At 66.2% G+C, this 17,260-nt stretch overlaps 3 protein-coding genes across 5 annotated transcripts in view; 2 read left to right on the top strand and 1 right to left on the bottom strand.

Annotated features, from left to right (window-relative positions):
- Nucleotides 1-234: 234 nt before the first annotated feature.
- GPX2 (glutathione peroxidase 2) lies at nucleotides 235-1,156 on the top strand. Its single transcript, XM_051777165.1, has 2 exons — nucleotides 235-534; nucleotides 625-1,156. Exons 1-2 carry the CDS (start codon nucleotides 310-312, stop codon nucleotides 973-975), a joined length of 576 nt encoding a protein of 191 aa, XP_051633125.1. The 5' UTR covers nucleotides 235-309; the 3' UTR covers nucleotides 976-1,156.
- A 566-nt stretch (nucleotides 1,157-1,722) lies between these two features.
- Nucleotides 1,723-3,558, bottom strand: CHURC1 (churchill domain containing 1). Of its 2 annotated transcripts, none has more exons than XM_051777196.1 (5): nucleotides 3,406-3,558; nucleotides 3,189-3,324; nucleotides 2,580-2,650; nucleotides 2,052-2,148; nucleotides 1,723-1,965 (listed from the first exon to the last, which is right to left on the bottom strand). In XM_051777196.1, exons 1-4 carry the CDS (start codon nucleotides 3,442-3,444, stop codon nucleotides 2,056-2,058), a joined length of 339 nt encoding a protein of 112 aa, XP_051633156.1. In that variant the 5' UTR covers nucleotides 3,445-3,558; the 3' UTR covers nucleotides 1,723-1,965; nucleotides 2,052-2,055. The 2 variants fall into 2 exon arrangements, with proteins under 2 accessions (XP_051633156.1, XP_051633155.1); XM_051777195.1 differs by having other exon boundaries at nucleotides 1,723-1,973; nucleotides 3,406-3,555.
- A 1,342-nt stretch (nucleotides 3,559-4,900) lies between these two features.
- SPTB (spectrin beta, erythrocytic) overlaps nucleotides 4,901-17,260 on the top strand; it is a 19,481-nt gene continuing 7,121 nt past the window's right edge. Inside the window, exons 1-25 of one of the 2 annotated variants that reach the window (XM_051776893.1) lie at nucleotides 4,901-5,107; nucleotides 8,588-8,785; nucleotides 8,859-9,010; nucleotides 9,213-9,386; nucleotides 9,497-9,588; nucleotides 9,664-9,744; nucleotides 9,837-9,952; nucleotides 10,151-10,263; nucleotides 10,343-10,530; nucleotides 10,611-10,728; nucleotides 11,020-11,178; nucleotides 11,262-11,564; nucleotides 11,714-11,864; nucleotides 11,955-12,822; nucleotides 12,902-13,039; nucleotides 13,129-13,888; nucleotides 13,978-14,180; nucleotides 14,264-14,354; nucleotides 14,429-14,575; nucleotides 15,091-15,354; nucleotides 15,490-15,705; nucleotides 15,792-15,881; nucleotides 15,982-16,257; nucleotides 16,613-16,743; nucleotides 16,995-17,199. In XM_051776893.1, the coding sequence (XP_051632853.1) occupies nucleotides 8,638-8,785; nucleotides 8,859-9,010; nucleotides 9,213-9,386; nucleotides 9,497-9,588; nucleotides 9,664-9,744; nucleotides 9,837-9,952; nucleotides 10,151-10,263; nucleotides 10,343-10,530; nucleotides 10,611-10,728; nucleotides 11,020-11,178; nucleotides 11,262-11,564; nucleotides 11,714-11,864; nucleotides 11,955-12,822; nucleotides 12,902-13,039; nucleotides 13,129-13,888; nucleotides 13,978-14,180; nucleotides 14,264-14,354; nucleotides 14,429-14,575; nucleotides 15,091-15,354; nucleotides 15,490-15,705; nucleotides 15,792-15,881; nucleotides 15,982-16,257; nucleotides 16,613-16,743; nucleotides 16,995-17,199 (5,184 nt within the window). In that variant the 5' untranslated portion in view covers nucleotides 4,901-5,107; nucleotides 8,588-8,637. Of the gene's footprint in view, nucleotides 5,108-6,516; nucleotides 6,904-8,587; nucleotides 8,786-8,858; nucleotides 9,011-9,212; nucleotides 9,387-9,496; nucleotides 9,589-9,663; nucleotides 9,745-9,836; nucleotides 9,953-10,150; nucleotides 10,264-10,342; nucleotides 10,531-10,610; nucleotides 10,729-11,019; nucleotides 11,179-11,261; nucleotides 11,565-11,713; nucleotides 11,865-11,954; nucleotides 12,823-12,901; nucleotides 13,040-13,128; nucleotides 13,889-13,977; nucleotides 14,181-14,263; nucleotides 14,355-14,428; nucleotides 14,576-15,090; nucleotides 15,355-15,489; nucleotides 15,706-15,791; nucleotides 15,882-15,981; nucleotides 16,258-16,612; nucleotides 16,744-16,994; nucleotides 17,200-17,260 lie in introns of those variants that run through there. The other variant, XM_051776894.1, reaches the window with a different exon arrangement.

Raw genomic sequence — 17,260 nt, 5'->3', positions numbered from 1 at the left:
GACTCCCGTTATTCCCCAATTCTCCCTGTCATTCCCAAACCTCGGGAACACGCTGTGCCAGGCCGGCAGCATCCCGCATCCTGCGGGCACTGGGACGAGCAGCCGCACCGCGCCGTGCCATGAATTATTGAGGCAGGTGGAGCATCGCCCTGGCCCTGCGCCACCTTCCTCCTTCCACGGGTGGGACGGGCAGCTCCGGTTTCTCCCAAGCCGCGGCGGGGCCCGCAGACCTTTGGACCATGACGTGGGCACTGGGAAGCCCTTAAGAGGCGGCGCGGGCGCAGGGGGGAGGCAGCCGAGCCCGCAGCCATGACCGTCCCCATCGCCAAGTCCTTCTACGACCTGAGCGCCACCTCCCTGCAGGGGGAAAAGGTGGATTTCGGCGTTTTCCGGGGCCGCGTGGTCCTGATCGAGAACGTGGCGTCGCTCTGAGGCACCACGGTGCGGGATTACACCCAGCTCAACCAGCTCCAAGCCCGCTACCCTCGGCGGCTGGTCGTGCTGGGCTTCCCCTGTAACCAGTTTGGCTACCAGGTAAGTCTCGTGGGCTACGAGGCCGGGGCGGGGGGAGGTGTGGACGGCTGGGAAACACACAGCTCCCGGATTTCCCCTTCCCCGCCGCAGGAGAACGGCACCAACGAGGAGATCCTCAACACCCTGAAGCACGTGCGGCCCGGGGGCGGCTTCGAGCCCAACTTCACCCTGTTCCAGAAGTGCCAGGTGAACGGCAGCGACACCCACCCCGTGTTCGCCTACCTCAAGGCTCACCTGCCCGCGCCAGCCGACGAGGCTGCACACCTGATGGCCGAGCCCCGCTTCGTCACCTGGAGCCCCGTGCGGCGCTCCGACATCTCCTGGAATTTCGAGAAGTTCCTGGTGGGGCCCGAGGGGGAGCCGTTCCGGCGCTACAGCCCCCGCGTGCCCACGGCCCAGCTGGAGCCCGACATCCAGCGCCTCCTCAAGCTGGCCAAGTAACCCCGGCTCTGGCACGGTCCCGGCTCCGATGTGATCCCAGCTCTGAGGTCACCCTGGGGTGGCCCCAGCTCTCCGCAGGGTGACAGCCCCCTCCGAAACCATGGGGAGGGGGCTCGATGGGGGTGGAGGGCTGGAGCCGCTGGGGCGGCGCGGGCTGGGGGCAATAAACGAGCCGGAGGGAGCGCGCCCAGATCCGTGTGGTTTTTGGGAACATACCCAGACCCACGAGGCTCTTGGGAACATACCCACAGCCATGTGGGTTTTAGGGGCTGTTGGGGGAGCAGGAAGGAGGCTGCAGCCCCGAGGTGCCAGACCAGGAAACGGTGGCACAGGGATAGGTGGGAGCCAGGCAGGTTGCACCCAGTTCCCCGAGGCAGTTGCTGGGGCCGGGTGCCAAGAGCAGCACCTCACTCACCCCAGGGCAGTGATTTCCCACACCCCGCTCCTTCCCGCCTCAGGAATATGAAATTCCCGGCAGGGCAGGGCTGAGTTACACACCCCGGGGCACACAGAAGTGACCCCAAACCAGCTCCTCAGGGAGGGAAAATAATCAAGTTGTTTCTCTGCAGGGTTTAGGAGAGCACTGCGAGAGTGCAGTGGGCTCTCAAATGCTGGGAAGGACTAGAGAGGAATTCCATAGGCTCCTGGGATGGGAGAAGCCCCCTTGATCCTCCCATCAGCCCCCAACACCCTTCACCAGCTCCAGGGGGGTAAAGCCCACCCCCAAAATACTCCCACCTGCACCACTGAGCTGTCACGTGTCACATTTATTGCCCCACACAAGAGGCCTCCTGAGGCAGGGATGGGGTGGGAATCCCTTTGGATCCTGTTTTGGGGTGACAGAGACCCTGTTTTGGGGTCTCCTTTATGTCTTCAGCACACTGGGGGCTCGGGCTGTGGTGCTGCACCCCATCCCTGCAGCCGGGGTCAGAGCCACAGGGCTTCCAGAAACACGGGAGCATCCGGTGTCGGGCGTTCCTTGCATCCAGGCTGGAAGTCTGGGGGAGAGAATCACGTAAGGGACTCTGTGGTCCCCAGGGATCGTGGTTCCAGGGATCTCATCCCAGGGTACACACCGGTTCAGAAGAGCGGGGTCATCTGGCGAGGGTCGTCGGGCAGGATGCTGATGGAATCCTCGGCACGGCCGCAGAGCAGGCACAGCATGGTGTATTCCTGGGGGGAGGGAAAGGGGGGGATGGAAAAAGGGGGGCTGCCACAGCCCTGCTCCCCCACAGGGAAACCTGAGCCGGATCTGGTACCCAATCCCCGACTGCAATCGGAGCCGGCGGATCTCGTTTCCAGCCCCACTGGCTCCCCTGAGCCCTTTTTCCAGCAGTTTGCTGCATAGAAAATGTGACAGGAATGAGGAATGGGGGGCACAGGCTCCTCCCATCACCCACATTCCCATGCCAGGTGAGCTGAGCTCCCTCCACAAGGCACGGACTAGTGCCAGGAGCCTCCAGGTAGCCCCGGGCACAGGGATGCAGCTCCGAATCCTTCAAGGCTCCATCCCAGGGCAGGTGGGAATCAGCCCGTGAAAGGCTGGGTCTGGCATTCCAGAGGCAAAGGAGCCAGGAAGGGGGTTGTGGGGAAAAGGGGCACACCTGGTAGTCGTCCACCACGCTGAAGGTGTACTCGTGGCGCGCGATCAGGTGGTGGCAGTTCTTGCACAGGTCTGTCAGGACGGGGGGACAGTGGGGTGAGGGGACACAGGCCGTGTCCTTGGGGTATACCCCCCTCCCAAATTCCTCGGGACAAGCCCCCACCCTCTGTGCCTGCCTTCACTCCTGGAGTGCAGACCCCCTGCCCCCAAGGCATCTAATTCCCCCTCCAGCACCTCACCCCCCTTTAATGCCCCTCAGCTCCCTGACAACCCCTCCCAAAACTTGAGACCCCATCCCTGGGAAGCCACCATTCCCATCCTCAGGGATCTCCTGAATATTGGGTCCCCAAATTTTCCCTCCCCAAATTAACCCTCCCTTAGGCCTCCCCCCTCCTCTGAGCCCGGGCTCTCCCCAAACCCCAGGCCCCAAAGGTCCCCGCGAACCCCCAGGTCCCTCCCCGAGCCCCAGACCCTTCCCGGTCCTCCAGACCACCCCCTCCCCAACCTTCAGCGACCCCCTAAGCCCCAGGCCCCAAATGTCCCCCTCGGCTCTCAAGACCCCCAGATCCCACAGGTCACACCCCCACCCTCCCGGTGCCCCCCCTCGCACGGTCATAGGTGACGATCTCCTCCCCGCCGTGCAGGCCCGCGGCCCGGTTCGCGACCAGCACGAAGTCCCGGCGGCCGCACTGCGCGCAGCCCACGAAGTTCAGGAGGAAGGAGCCGCCCTCCAGGCAGGTGGTGCCCTAGGGCGGCAGCAGAGGCTGGGACCGGGCCGGGGAGCGGCCCCGGTGGGTCCCGGCCCGTCCCGGCTCCCCCCCCCTCACCCGCTCCGGGTACTCGGTGCCCACACAGCCACCGCACATCTCGCGCCGCCGGCGCCCCGGGTCTCGCGAGAGCTGCGCCCAGGGGGCGGGGCCAGGGGGCGGGGCGGGGCCGCAGGACGTTGTCTGTCATTGGGGGCGGGGCTTGATGGGGAAAGGGGCGGGGCGGGGGGTCCGTGGGCTGGGGGGGGCGAATCCGGGGCTAGTGGGGGATACCTGGGGCTACCTGGGGGCACTCGGGACAGTGGGGGACACACAGGGCTAGTGGGGGACACCTGGGGCTACCTGGGGGCACCCGGGACTAGTGGGGGACACACAGGGCTAGTGGGGGACACCTGGGGCTACCTGGGGGCACACAAGACTAGTGCAGGACACCTGGGGCTACCTGGGGGCACCTGGGACTAGTGGGGACACACAGGATTAGTGGGGGATACCTGGAGCTATCTGGTGGGCACCAGGGACTAGTGGGGGACACCTGGGGCTACCTGGGGACACCTGGGACTACTGGAGGCACACAGGACTAGTGTAGGACACCTGGAGCGACCTGGGGGCACCCGGGGCTAGTGGGGGACACACAGGGTTTGTGGGAGACACCTGGGGCTACCTGAAGGCACCCGGGAGTAGTGAGGCACACACAGGGCTAGTGGGGGACACCTGGGACTAGTGGGAATACCTGAGGCTACCTGGGGACACCCAGGACTATTGGAGGACATCAAGGCTACTTGGGGACATTCAGGGCTGGCTGGGGGTTACTGGAACTAGCTGGGAGGCACCCAGGGCTAGTGGGGGACACTTGGAGCTACCTGAGGCGCGTCCAGGGCTATTGAGGGACACCCAGGACTGATCGTGCAGGGCCCTGGCTAGCTGGAGATCACTGAGGGCTAGCTGGTGGCTGCCTGGGTTAGGTGGAGGACACCACTGACTAGTTGGGGGACACCCAGGAATAATTGGGGTGTGCCCGGGGCTAGCTGGAGGACACTGAGGTCTAACTGTGGGGTGCCTGGGACTAGCTGGGGGACTGGCAGGGCTAATGAGGTACAACAACGGTTAGCGGGGGGGGCACCCAGAACTAGCGGGGGACACCCAGAACTAGCGGGGGACACCCAGAACTAGCGGGGGACACCCAGAACTAGCTAGGGGACGCTCAGGGCCAGCTGCGGGGTGCCTGTGACTAGCTGGGGGGCATCCAGGGCTAGGGGGGGACACGTGGGCTGTCCAGGGGGGGCTCGCCGGGGACCCTCGCCGGTGTCGGCGGGGCGCTGCGCTGCTCCGCGCCCGGCAGGTGCCGGTGCCGCCGGTGCTGCCGCCGGTGCTGCCGCCGGTGCCGGTGCTGCTGCTGCCGCCAATGCCGGTGATGCTGTCGGTGCCGCTGCCGGTGCCGCTGCCGGTGCCGCGGGTGCCGGTGGCGCTGGCGGCCGGGGGGCGCCGCTGTGCTGCATTGCGGGGCGGGCGGCCCGTCCCCGTCCCCGTCCCTGCGCCCATCCCCGTCCCCGCCCGCCCGGTCGGCTCGGCCCGGCCCTCCCGGGGGGAGCGGGGCTATCGGGGCCGGGCAGCGCCGCCGGCTCCGGGCAGGAATGTCCCTGCGCGCCCAGATAATGTTATTTATATCGCGGTGCAGGGCGGCTCCGCTCCCCCCGCCCCGCTCCCGCACCGGCCCCGCCGCCGCCGCCGCCGCCGCCGCTCTCCCGCCCGCCGCCCCGCGCAGGTGAGACCCCGCGGCACCGGGATGCGCCGCTCCGGGGTGTACGGAGGGGCTCGGGGGGCGGCGGGAGGCGCCGCTCCCCGGGGACACGCGGGGGGGGGGCACCGGGAGGCGCTGCCCACCCCGGGGATACCGGGCGGGGGGTCGGCGCCGAGCACCGGGAGCGGTAGCGGGGGGCAGTAGGCACGGAGGAAAGTTTGGTGGGGTGTGAGCAGCCCTCCGGAGGGGGGGCTAAACCCCCTTTTCGCCCTGCGGCGGGGGCTCTGCTGTCCCCCCGTGTCCCTCGGGGCTGCTTTCAGGAAGAACGGGGCGGGCGAGTGGCGGTGACTTTCTGGGGACACCCCGGGGACACCCCGGGGACAGTGTGGGGACACCCTGGGGACACGTCCCCTGGGGTGCCAACCCCTGGAGGGTTCCCCACTCCAGTCCTGGGTGCTCCCAGCTCTGTCGAGACATGGTGGGCAAGCTGAGTCTGGAGGGTCTTGGTGGAACACACCGCCCAATCCACTTTTTGTCCCCCAGTTTTTAGCAACTGGGCAAACTGGAGTTAGTGGAAAGGATATTTGGGGTGCTGTGCCCTTGACCACCCCCCATCCCAATGCCAGAAGGATGCTCATGAGTGGGCATTGGGCTGAGGGAACTCTTACCCTCACCCCGACAACCTGGGGGTCCCCCAGGGCTGATTTCCCAGCTTTTCCCTTTGTAAATTTCCAGCTCCCAGAATCAGGAGATTGGGGTGCCTTGGAAGAGGGTGGCAAGCCCAGGAGGCTCAGAAAGCCCCGTTGGGTGCCAGCACAACCCCCCTCAGAGTATTTTACATCTATCGTGTGGTTTTGCGGCACCGGCGGGCGATTTTGGGGTGCAGGGGGGCAACTCCTAAGAAGGGAGCGGGGCTCGGCTGGCGCCGTGCGCAGGGGAGGCCTATTTATAGCCAAAAATGTCTGTGGAGTGTCAGCACGTGTGCGTGTCTCCGGCTTGGGTGACATGGGACAGTCCTGGCACGGCCAGCGTGTGTGGCCCTGGGGAAGCCCAAATTCTCCGGGGCGGGTGAGAGCGTGGCTGGGGAGCCCTGGCCGGAGCGGGGCAGCGCGGCCGGAGAAGCCGTGCCGTGCCATGCCCAAGCGCCCCGTGCTGTGCCGCGCGGCCGTGCCGAGCGGGACCATCTGCTCCCGGATCTGGCCCTGCGCCTGGCAGGCAGGAGGCTGTTGGGGGGCTGGGGGATGCCCCCCGGATCCTGCCCCTTCCCAAGGAGAGCGTGGCTGCCCGTGGGCATGGTGGAGACGCCAAATCCAGGTGTTTTGGTGAAGCGGAGCGATGGAGATGTGCCTGGCTGCGGGTGGCGGTAATGGGGCAGCATTTTGGGGCATTTTGGGGGATCCCGATGAGTTCTTGTGCCCTGGGAACGGGTTTTCCAGCAGCACGCTGCGGTGGCAAGGGATGAGCCAGGGAATGGGTTTGAGGGTGCCATGGGTGCCAGGCGCCGACCGCTGCCCTGGCTGCCCTCGGGGTGTGGGGGGACGTCACCTGTGCCCGGTGGGGGGACCGTGGCGACGGCACAGTGCCAGCCCCTCGCCGGGAAGTGCTGATTCACCGTGCCGAGTCGCTGGCCGGGGAAGGCGACGCTGCCCGGGCCGCGGCTGCAGGATGCTGGCGGTGAGGCCGGCACGCCGGCACTCCCAGCTTCCCGCACGCTGAGCAGGAGGAATGACAATTCCCAAGTGGCGGGTGCCGGTGGCGGCGTGGCTGTGCCAGGGAGGGATGCTCAGAAGGCGCCGGTGCGGCGGAGGGAGATTTAAAGGGTGGGTGAGCACCCGCGCTCAGAACGCTCCCGTGGGCCTGCTGTGGCTCCCTTCAGCGTCATCTCCTCCTCCTCCTCCTCCTCTCTCTCCTCCTTGGATGCTCGCGGCCGTGGCTCTGCTGTCACATTGTTGGGGACACAGTCAGAACTGAGGTGTCCTGCAGACACCCGCCACAGCTCAGCACACCCATCCCACTGGCAGTCCCCGAAGTTCTGGGGGGAAAGTCCCCAAATTTGGGCTCCCACAGGGCTTTCCTGCCAGGGGGAGCCAGGTGCTCCGGCAGTGGCCCAGAGCCACGGCATGGGGGGCTGCGGGCCCGGCTCCGGCGCCCTCCTGCCCACTCCTGCATGTGCTCGTGTGCCTCCCGTGTGTGTCCCATGGCCTGGCTCATGTGTGCACGCTCTGGCATGTTCCTGCGTGTCCTTGGTCATATGTGCACACTCTTGCACGCTCTGGCATGATCTTGCATGTCCTTGCTCTCACGTGGATGCTCTGACATGCTCTGGCACTCTTCCACATGTCTTTGCTGACATGTACATGCTCTGGTGTGCTCCTGCCTGCCTTTGCCCGTATGTGCATACTCTGGCACACTCTGGTATGTTCCTGCATGGCCTTGCTCACACATGCACACTCTTGTACACCCTGGCATGTTTTTACACATCCTGCCTCACGTGTGCACACTCTGCCATGCTTCTATGTGTCCTTGCTCACTCTTGCGTGCTCTGGCACATTCCTGCTCATGCTCACTCCCATGGACACACTCTGTCACACTTCTACATGCCCTTCCTCACACATGCATGCTCTGGTGTGCTCCTGCATGCCCTTGCTGCCGTGTCCACGCTCCGGCATGCTCCTCCATGTGCTTGCACGCTCCCGGTGCCACCAGCCCCGAGCCAAGCCCTGCCTGCACTGCCCCGATTAGGGTGTGGAGTTGGGGTGCGGTCCAGCCCGGCCACCCCGATAACACCACCCAGGGGGACCCGAGGGGATGCAGGGGGTGCCCCGAGGGGTTCCAGGGGGGGTCTGGGTGGTCATGTGGTGTCACAGCTCACAGGCACACCAGTGGTTTTGGGGCACACAGGGTTCCCCCCAGCACCCCCAGCTGAGGGCTCCACGCAGCTCCGGGTTGCCAGGGGTGGTCCTGGATGTGTTACTGGCTGTGGGGAGCCAGAGCCCATCTCCTCACACCCCTCCGGGGCCCCAGCAGCCACCGACAGCTGCTCGGAGGCATTTTTAGATACCAGCCATGTCCTATCTGTGTCTCAAATGTCCCCGGGGGTGGGTGGCCACCCCCGCTGGCAGCTGTCACCCACTTTCTGCCACCAGTGTCGGCGAAGCCCCTCTGTTGTGCAGGGGTTGGGGTGGGGGTGAGCAGCACCCGCTTCCCTAGGGGCACACAAGGATTGGGGGACACCCCTGGAGACTTGGATTGGGGTGCTAGCGGGGCAGGAGGGACCTGGGTGGGGACACAGCACCGTAAACAGCCATCAGCACGGTTCAGCACAGCTCAGCACGGGGGGTCCTGGAGCACGCAGCACCCAGGTGCCCCCCCAACACCTGGGTGGGGTGAGGCTAAATCCCTCTGAGCAGCTTATCCAGCCGCTCTGAGCCGCAAATCCCCACGTGCCGCAGGGCCGGCGAGCCGCCGCAGCCGCGCTGATTCTCACGGTCCCGCTGTCCCCAGGGGCCTCTCGCCGGTAGCCGACGGCCACCGGGCCGGGGGACACCGGGACCATGACCTCGGCCAACGACTACGAGCAGCTGGAGCTGCAGCAGCAGTACAGCCGCATCAACGTCCGCTGGGACGCGTCCGACGATGAGCTGGACAACGACAACAGCTCGGCGCGGCTCTTTGAACGCTCCCGCATCAAAGCCCTGGCAGGTGGGTGCCGGGTCCCCTTGGTGCCCCTGGGTTGTCCCTGCTGTCGGTGACCCCGTGCCCGCTGTCCTTGCAGATGAGCGGGAGGCCGTGCAGAAGAAAACCTTCACCAAGTGGGTGAACTCGCACCTGGCTCGTGTCACCTGCCGCATCTCGGACCTCTACATGGACCTCCGGGACGGGCGCGTGCTCATCAAGCTGCTGGAGGTGCTGTCAGGAGAGCTTCTGGTAGGAATCCCATCCGGCTGGAGACCCTGGGACCCATGCCATGCCATGCCATGCCATGCTATGTCATGCCAGCTGTTCCACCAGGGCGTTGACCTTGGCGTTGGCCAGGCGTTGGGGTGGCAGCGTGGTCATGTGGGTGTCTCGCATGGGGTTTGGGGTACCCAGTGTGGAGGGGAGGGTGCTGAGCCCTGTTGTGCCCCAGCCCAAGCCCACCAAGGGCCGGATGCGGATCCACTGCCTGGAGAATGTGGACAAGGCGCTGCAGTTCCTGAAGGAGCAGCGGGTGCACCTGGAGAACATGGGCTCCCACGACATTGTGGATGGCAACCACCGCCTCGTCCTTGGCCTCATCTGGACCATCATCCTCCGCTTCCAGGTAGGAACAGGTGGCTTGGGGCACCCCTCAGCTCCTCACCTCATTCCCAAGCAGGAGCCATCCTCCGTGGAGCTCCTGTTCCAACCCCAGGATGTCCTTCTGTCCCCCAGATCCAGGACATCATTGTGGAGACGCAGGAGGGCCGGGAGACACGCTCTGCCAGGGATGCACTGCTGCTCTGGTGCCAGATGAAGACGGCAGGGTAGGTGCCCCACACCTCTGCTCCGGGGTCCAGCAGTGTCAAGAGGGTGACAGTGACACCCTGTCCCCATCGCAGGTACCCCCACGTGAATGTCACCAACTTCACCTCAAGCTGGAAGGACGGGCTGGCCTTCAATGCCCTCATCCACAGGCACAGGTAGGTGGCATGGCGGCAGGCACCAGGGTGGTGGTGGCACTGTGTGATGTCCCTCGGGTGTATCACTGCTGTCCCATGCCCTCCATCCCCAGGCCTGAGCTGGTTGACTTCCAAAACTTGACCAAATCCAACGCCCGGCACAACCTGGAGCACGCGTTCAGCGTGGCAGAGCGGCACCTGGGCATCACCCCGCTCCTTGACCCCGAAGGTGAGTCTGTGCTGCCAACCCTCCTGCCTCAGTCTCTGCTGGGACATTGCCAGGCTCTGTCGAGCGCAGAGAGGTTCCCAGCCCACGGAAAGGAAGGAGGGTCTGTGTGGGCACAGGGGAGGCCTCACGAGGCTGTGGTGGCCTGTGGAGCGGGTGGATGTTGGGTCAGGAGTGACGCCTCTTGTTTGTGCCGGGCAGATGTATTCACGGAGAACCCTGACGAGAAGTCCATCATCACCTACGTGGTGGCCTTCTACCACTACTTCTCCAAAATGAAGGTGCTGGAGGTGGAGGGAAGGCGCCTGGGCAAGGTAAGGGACAGTGTTGAGGTGGTCGGGGGGGTTCTGGTGGGGTGTCAGCCCCCCGTGCTCACTGCTGGTGCCGCCACAGGTCATCGAGCACGCTAAGGAGACAGAGCGGATGATTGAGGGCTACGGGGGGCTGGCATCTGACCTGCTCACCTGGATCGAGCAGACCATCGCCTCCCTCAACAGCCGCAGCTTCGCCAACTCGCTGGCTGGGGTGCAGCACCAGCTGCAAGCCTTCAGCACCTACCGTACCGTGGAGAAGCCCCCCAAGTAAGAGTCCCCCACCCTCCCCATGCCTGCCTGGCAGTGCGGGGCACCCAAGGGTGGCCACTGAGCTCTCTCCGGGGCAGGTTTCAGGAGAAGGGTAACCTGGAGGTGCTGCTCTTCACCATCCAGTCACGGATGAGAGCCAACAACCAGCGCGTCTACACCCCGCACGAGGGGCGCCTGGTCTCCGACATCAACCGGGTATGGGGTCCATCTCCTGGGGTCGCTGGCATCTATCTCCGGGGGTCAAGTCAGGTCCATCGCCTGGGGAAAGTTGTGTCCATTTCCTGGTGGCAAATTTGGTCCATCATCTCCTGGGGACAAAGCGGGTCCATCCCTTGGGGTGGGTTGAGCTCATCTCCTGGAGGAAGCTAAATCCCTCTCCTGGGGCAGATTGGGTCCATCCTGGAGCAGTTCAGGTCCTTGGGCAGGTTGGGTCCATCTCCCAGTGCAGTTCAGGGTGCCACCCCCTCCGGTGTCGCCTTTCCCCAGGCCTGGGAGCAGCTGGAGAAAGCAGAGCATGAGCGGGAGCTGGCCCTGCGCAACGAGCTGATCCGTCAGGAGAAGCTGGAGCAGCTGGCACGGCGCTTCGACCGCAAAGCGGCCATGAGGGAGGCCTGGCTGAGCGAGAACCAGCGCCTGGTGGCCCAGGTGAGCCCAGGGACACTCACCCCAGGGACCCCCACCCCAGGGAACCCTGTCAGAGTCTCATCATGGGCTCTGTGCTGGGGCAGGACAACTTCGGGCAGGACCTGGCGGCCGTGGAGGCGGCCAAGAAGAAGCACGAGGCCATCGAGACAGACACGGCTGCCTACAGGGAGCGGGTCCAGGCCATCGAGGCAGTGGCCAGGGAGCTGGAGCTGGAGGGCTACCATGACATCCAGCGCATCAACGGGCGCAAGGACAACATCCTGCGGCTCTGGGAGCAGCTCCAGGAGCTGCTGGCTGCCCGGCGCCAGCGCCTGGAGATGAACCTCACCCTGCAGCATCTCTTCCAGGAGATGCTCCATTGCATCGACTGGATGGATGAGGTCAAGGTGAGGCACAGGTGTTGGATGTCACCATGGGTGAGGTGTCCCGGTCCCAACAGGTGTTGGTGGGACCCCCCTGGGGAGGGAGATGAGATCTTGGGGTGTTGGTGCCAAGTTTTGGGTGGCAGTGGGTGATGGCTGAGGCTCTCCCGCAGGTGCAACTGGCATCTCCCGAGTCTGGGAAGCACCTTCTGGAAGCGGAGGAGCTGCTGCAGACCCACCGGCTGCTGGAGGCTGACATGGCCATGCAGGCAGAGACGACCCGGGCCATCAGCGCGGCCGCCCTCCGCTTTGCCGATGCCGAGGGTGGGTGTGCCGGGACACCCCGGCATCCATGGCACAGCCAGGGAAGGCAGGACGCTGTGCTGATGGGAGCCCTCCTCGATCCCTGTCCAGGCTACCGTCCCTGCGACCCCAAAGTCATCCGGGACCGGGTGAGCCACCTGGAGATGTGCCGGCGGGAGCTGCAGGTGCTGGCGGCACGGAGGAGAGCCTTGTTGGAGCAATCCCGCTCCCTCTGGACCTGCCTGTGGGAGCTGGACGAGGCGGAGAGCTGGATCAAGGAGCAGGAGCAGCTCTACTCCTCCCTGGACTTCGGGAAGGACCTGCCGGGCGTGCTGCTGCTCCAGCGCCGGCACGCTGCCTTCGAGGCCGAGCTGCGGAGCCGGGGCGGGCGGCTGCAGCAGGCGCTGGCGGCGGGCGAGGGGCTGGCGGCCGCGGGCCGGGCAGCCGAGCGGCTGCGGGAGCGGGGGGCGGCCGTGCGGGCGCTGTGGACGCAGCTGGAGGAGCTGGCGGCGTTCCGGCGGCGCGGCTTGCGGGAAGCCGAGGGCTTCTTCCAGTTCCAGGTGGAGGTGGAGGAGCTGGCGGAGGGGCTGCAGGATGCCCAGCGGCGGGCGGCCGCCGAGGAGCTGGGCCAGGATGAATCCCGCACCCTCGTCCTGCTGCGGCAGCACCAGGAGCTGCTGGACGAGCTGGCGGCCGCCCGGGAGCAGCTGGACCGGCTGGCGCAGCAAGCCGAGGGCTTCCCGCCGGAGCTGCGCGCCGGCCCCGAGGCGCAGAGCCGGCTGGCGGCACTGCGGGAGCTGCACGCAAAGGCGGCCGCGCTGGCCGAGCGCCGCGGCCGCCAGCTGCGGGACGCCCTGGACCTCTACACCGTCTTCGGGGAGAGCGACGCCTGCCACCTCTGGATGGGCTCCAAGGAGACCTGGCTGGCGCAGCTGGAGGTGCCGCAGGCGCTGGAGGACCTGGACGTGGCGCAGCGCAGGTAGGAGCCCCCGCGGTGGCGATGCCGCCGTGCTTTGGTCCGGAGGTGCTGCCCGCGCTCAGCCCGGCTGTCCCCGCAGGCTGGACGGGCTGGAGCAGGACATGGCTGCCGTGGCTTCCCAGATCGCCGCCGTCAACCAGGCAGCCGACGGGCTCCTGGCCAGCGGGCACCCCCGGAGCCCGCAGGTGCGGCAGTGCCAGGAGCAGCTCAACAAGAGGTACCGTGGTGGGTGACACTGGGGTGGGTGGGCTGGTGGGTGATGTCCCAGCAGTGCGTCCCCCGCCACCCCACACCTCTGTCCCGCAGGTGGGACCGTTTCCGGGAGCTGGTGTCGGAGCGCCGGCGGGCGGTGGGCTCGGCACTGCGACTCCTTAACTACAACCTGGAGTCCGAGGAGACCCAGCAGTGGCTGCGGAGCAAAGCCCGGGCGGTGGAGGCCACGGCTGAGCTGGGCCGTGACCTGGCTGGCGTCCTGGCCACCCAACGCAAGCTCTACGGCATCGAGCGGGAGCTGGCGGTGGCCCAGGACCGCCTGGCCACCCTGCGCTCCCAGGCTGAGCGCCTGGCCGAGGAGAGGCCCGAGGCGGCCCCGGAGGTGGCCCAGAGGCTGGCGACAGCGACATCCGCCTGGGATGAGCTGCAGGCGGCCCTGGGAGAGCGGGCGGCATCCCTGGGGGAAGCCGGGCAGCTCCGGAGCTTCCTGCAGGACCTGGATGACTTCCAGGCGTGGCTCTTCGGCGCTCAGAAAGCCGTGGCGGCTGCCGACGAGGTGCCGGCGTCCTTGGCGGAGGCGGAGGAGATGCTGCAGCGGCACGAGGCGGCCCGGCGTGACGCCGAGGAGCACGCGGGTGCCTTCGCCGCCCTGGTGGAGGCGGGAGAGCGGGTGCTGGGGGGGCAGACGGACCCCGAGTACGAGGGGCTGCGGCAGCGCCTGGGCGGCGTGGAGGCCGGCTGGGCCGCCCTGGGCAGGATGGCGGAGGCTCGGCAGCGCTTCCTCACCCAGTGCCGCGACTTCCAGGAGTTCCTCCGCGACGCCAAGCAGGCGGAGATCCTCCTCACCAACCAGGTGGGTGCCCAGGCAAAGTCCTTTGGGGTTCCTTGGCACACACCCAAGAAGGGGTGACCCTCCACTGAACCCTTGCCATGCCCCCCCAGGAGTACACGCTGTCCCACCTGGAGCTGCCCCCCACGCTGGAGGGCTCGGCCGCTGCCCTGCGCCGCTTCCAGGATTTCCGTGCCGGTGTGGAGAGCAGTGCTGAGAAGGTCCCCGAGGCGGTGGCTGGTGGCACCAAGCTGGTGGCCGAAGGGAACATCTTTGCCGAGAAGATCTCCGAGAAGTGCCAGGCTCTCCAGGAGCGGTGAGTCCAGCTCAGGGCTGGTGGGTGGGTGGGCAGCGGATGGGCAGCGGGGCTGACGCTGCCCATCCACCGTCCCCTGCCAGGCACGGAGCCGTCATGGCCAAGGTGGAGGAGGCGTCTGGTTTGCTACAGGACAACCACGACCTGCAGACCTTCCTGCAGAGCTGCCGGGAGGTAGGAACACGGCACGGCCGGTGGCACCCCTGGGGCATCCCCACCAGCCAAATCCTGACCCCCCTTCCCTGCAGTTTGATGCCTGGGTGGAGGAGAAGATGCTGATGGCTCAGGATGTTTCCTACGGAGAAGCCCGTGGTCTCCACAGCAAGTGGCAGAAGCACCAGGCGTTCATGGCTGAGCTGGCACCCAACCAGAGCTGGCTGGAGAAGATCGAGGCGGTGGGTACTGGCACTGTGACCAGAGAGGGTCAACGGAGCTGGGGAAGGGTCTGGAGCATGAGGAATGGCTGAGGGAGCTGGTGGGGCTCAGCCTGGAGAAAACAAGGCTCAGGAGGCACCTTCTCACTCCCCACAACTCCCTGATGGGAGGGTGGAGCCAGGTGGGGGTCAGGCTCTGCTCCCAGGAAACAAAGGAGAGGACAAGAGGAAACTACCTCAAGCTGCACCAGGGGAGGTTCAGGTTACATATCAGGGAAAATTCCTTCATGGAAAGGACTGTCCAGCCCTGGCACAGGCTTCCCAGGGCAGTGGTAGAGGGATTTAAAAGTTGTGTGGATGTGGCACTTGGGGACGTGGTCAGCGGTGGCCTTGGCTGTACTGAGGGCTGGACTCCGTGGCCTTAGAGGCCTCTTCCAACCTTAGCGATTCCACGATTCTGGAAGGTTCTCAGCCAGCAGCATGGGAGGGATGCCCCTGTGCTGTGGTGGCCACCAGCCTGTCTGTTGTTGCCGCAGGAGGGGACGGAGCTGGCGAGCCGCAAGCCGCAGTACAGCGAGGTGGTGCTGCGGCGGCTGGAGGAGCTGCGCCGGCGCTGGGACGGGCTGCGCGGCGCCGCCGAGGAGAAGGGCCGGCAGCTGTTCGAGGCCGAGCGCTCGGCGCTGTACGCCCAGAGCTACGCGGAGCTGGAGAGGTGGCTGGGGCGGGCGCAGGAGGAGCTGCGCGCCGCCGAGAAGGTCCAGGACCTCACCGCCACCAACCTGCTGCTGAAGAGGTTGACGGTGGGTGGGGGCACCTCACTGGATCCTTTGGGGAGGGGTGGGAGGTCCGAGGTGACGGGTTTTTGTTCCCAAATGGGGCTGGGGGTCTCCAGCTCGGCTCTGACCCCCTTGGCTCACATGGGTTTGCCCCTGCAGAGACTGGAAGAGCAAGTGGGAACGTGGATGAAGGAGCTGGAGGAACTGGGGTGGCAGGGCACCCCTGGTGCCGGGGAAGTGCCGGATGCCACCGGGCAGGAGCAGATGCTCCGGCAGCGAGTCCTTGAGCTGCTGGAGCCACTGGAGAGGAAGAGGAAGGAGCTGGAGACTGCCAAGGCCATGTATCAGCTGGGGCGGGATCTGGAGGATGAGACGGTGAGCGTCCTCACTGCAGCGGGGCCTGGGGTGCAGGGAGCACCCATGGGTGCTGCGGGGGACTCAGTGGGTGCTCTTTCCCGCAGCTATGGGTGCAGGAGCGGCTGTCCCTGGCGAGGTCGACAGATCATGGCACTGACCTCCCGACCGTGCAGCGCCTGGCCAAGAGGAACCAGGTGAGCCCGGGCACTGCGGCGACACCCACCACCCCAGAGGGTCCCTTGGGATCACCCATCCCCTGGGTGACCATCACCGTGACCTCCCGCCCCCTGGCAGACGCTGCAGAAGGAGCTGGCGGGCCATGCCCCCCGCCTGGCTGAGGTGCTGAGCCGGGGAGAGGCGGCGGGGAGTGGCGAGGAGCCGGGCCCGGAGCTGGCGGCACAAGCACAGGAGCTGCGGGCGCTGTGGGAGACCCTGCAGGAGGAGGCGGCCGCCCGGCACCGGCGCCTGCAGGAGGCTGGAGAGGCCCAGCAGTACTACCTGGATGCCAGCGAGGCCGAGGCCTGGGTCAGCGAGCAGGAGCTCTTCATGGGACCCGAGGAGAAGCCAAAGGTGAGGAGTGGATCCGTGTGGCGCTCCATGTCGTGGGGGGTCTGTGCTGTCGTGCTGTGCTGGGACACCCCATGTCAACCTGGGCCATGCCACGCTGTGCTGTTGGACATCATCCATGTCTAACAGGACACATTGTGGTGTGTCACACTCCTATGTGCCATTCCTGTGCCATTCATTACACACTATCCACCCCATGCCATGCCATCCCATGCCATGCCATCCCATGCCATGCCCCGCTGAGCTCAGCATTGCTCCCCAAGGCATCAGAAGGAGCCAGGACGTCCCTGTAGGGTGGGTGGTGGATGTGAACCCTGGTCCCTGTCCCCTGACCAAGCCTCTGTCTTCCATGCCATAGGATGAGGAGAGTGGCTTGGTGATGCTGAAGAGACACGTCCGGCAGCTGCGCTCCATCGAGGACTACGGACACACCATCAAGGAGCTGGCAGGGAGGGCACAGCAGCTGCTCTCCGCTGGCCACCCTGAGGGGTAGGTGCCACCGCTGCGTGTCCCCTGTCCCTCGGGGCAGTCCCGTGCCCTCAGCGCTGCATGGGTGGGGGGTTTGGCAGGAGCTCTGGCGGTGTTGGCTGCTCTGGTTGGGCAGGGAGGTGGCTGCAGAGGGACGTGGGGAGCACAGAGCGGGTCCTTCACCCCCAAACCCCCCCGCTTGTCAACATGGGTGGGTTGGGGACATCTTTTCCCGGGTGAGAACTGGGTGTCTGTGTGCCGGGACCGCGCAGGGAGCAGATCATCCGGCTGCAGGGCCAGGTGGACAAGCACTACGCGGGGCTGAAGGAGGCGGCTGAGGAGCGCCGCCGGCGCCTGGAGAACATGTCCCACCTCTTCCAGCTGAAGCGGGAGGTGGAAGACCTGGAGCAGTGGATAGCCGAGCGCGACGTGGTCGCCTCCTCCCAGGAGATGGGGCAGGACCTGGACCACGTCACGGTGAGGGTCGCAGGGTGAGCGTGGCAGTGCCAGCGGGTGGTTTGAGGGCGTGACTTGACTC

This window comes from Manacus candei, unplaced genomic scaffold (genome assembly GCF_025592945.1).
Source record: "Manacus candei isolate 608988 ecotype Guabito, Panama unplaced genomic scaffold, ASM2559294v1 h1tg000009l, whole genome shotgun sequence".
Lineage (NCBI taxonomy): Eukaryota > Metazoa > Chordata > Aves > Passeriformes > Pipridae > Manacus > Manacus candei.
The sequence above is the reverse complement of the archived record's forward strand: the minus strand, read 5'-3'. Positions and strand labels throughout refer to the sequence as shown.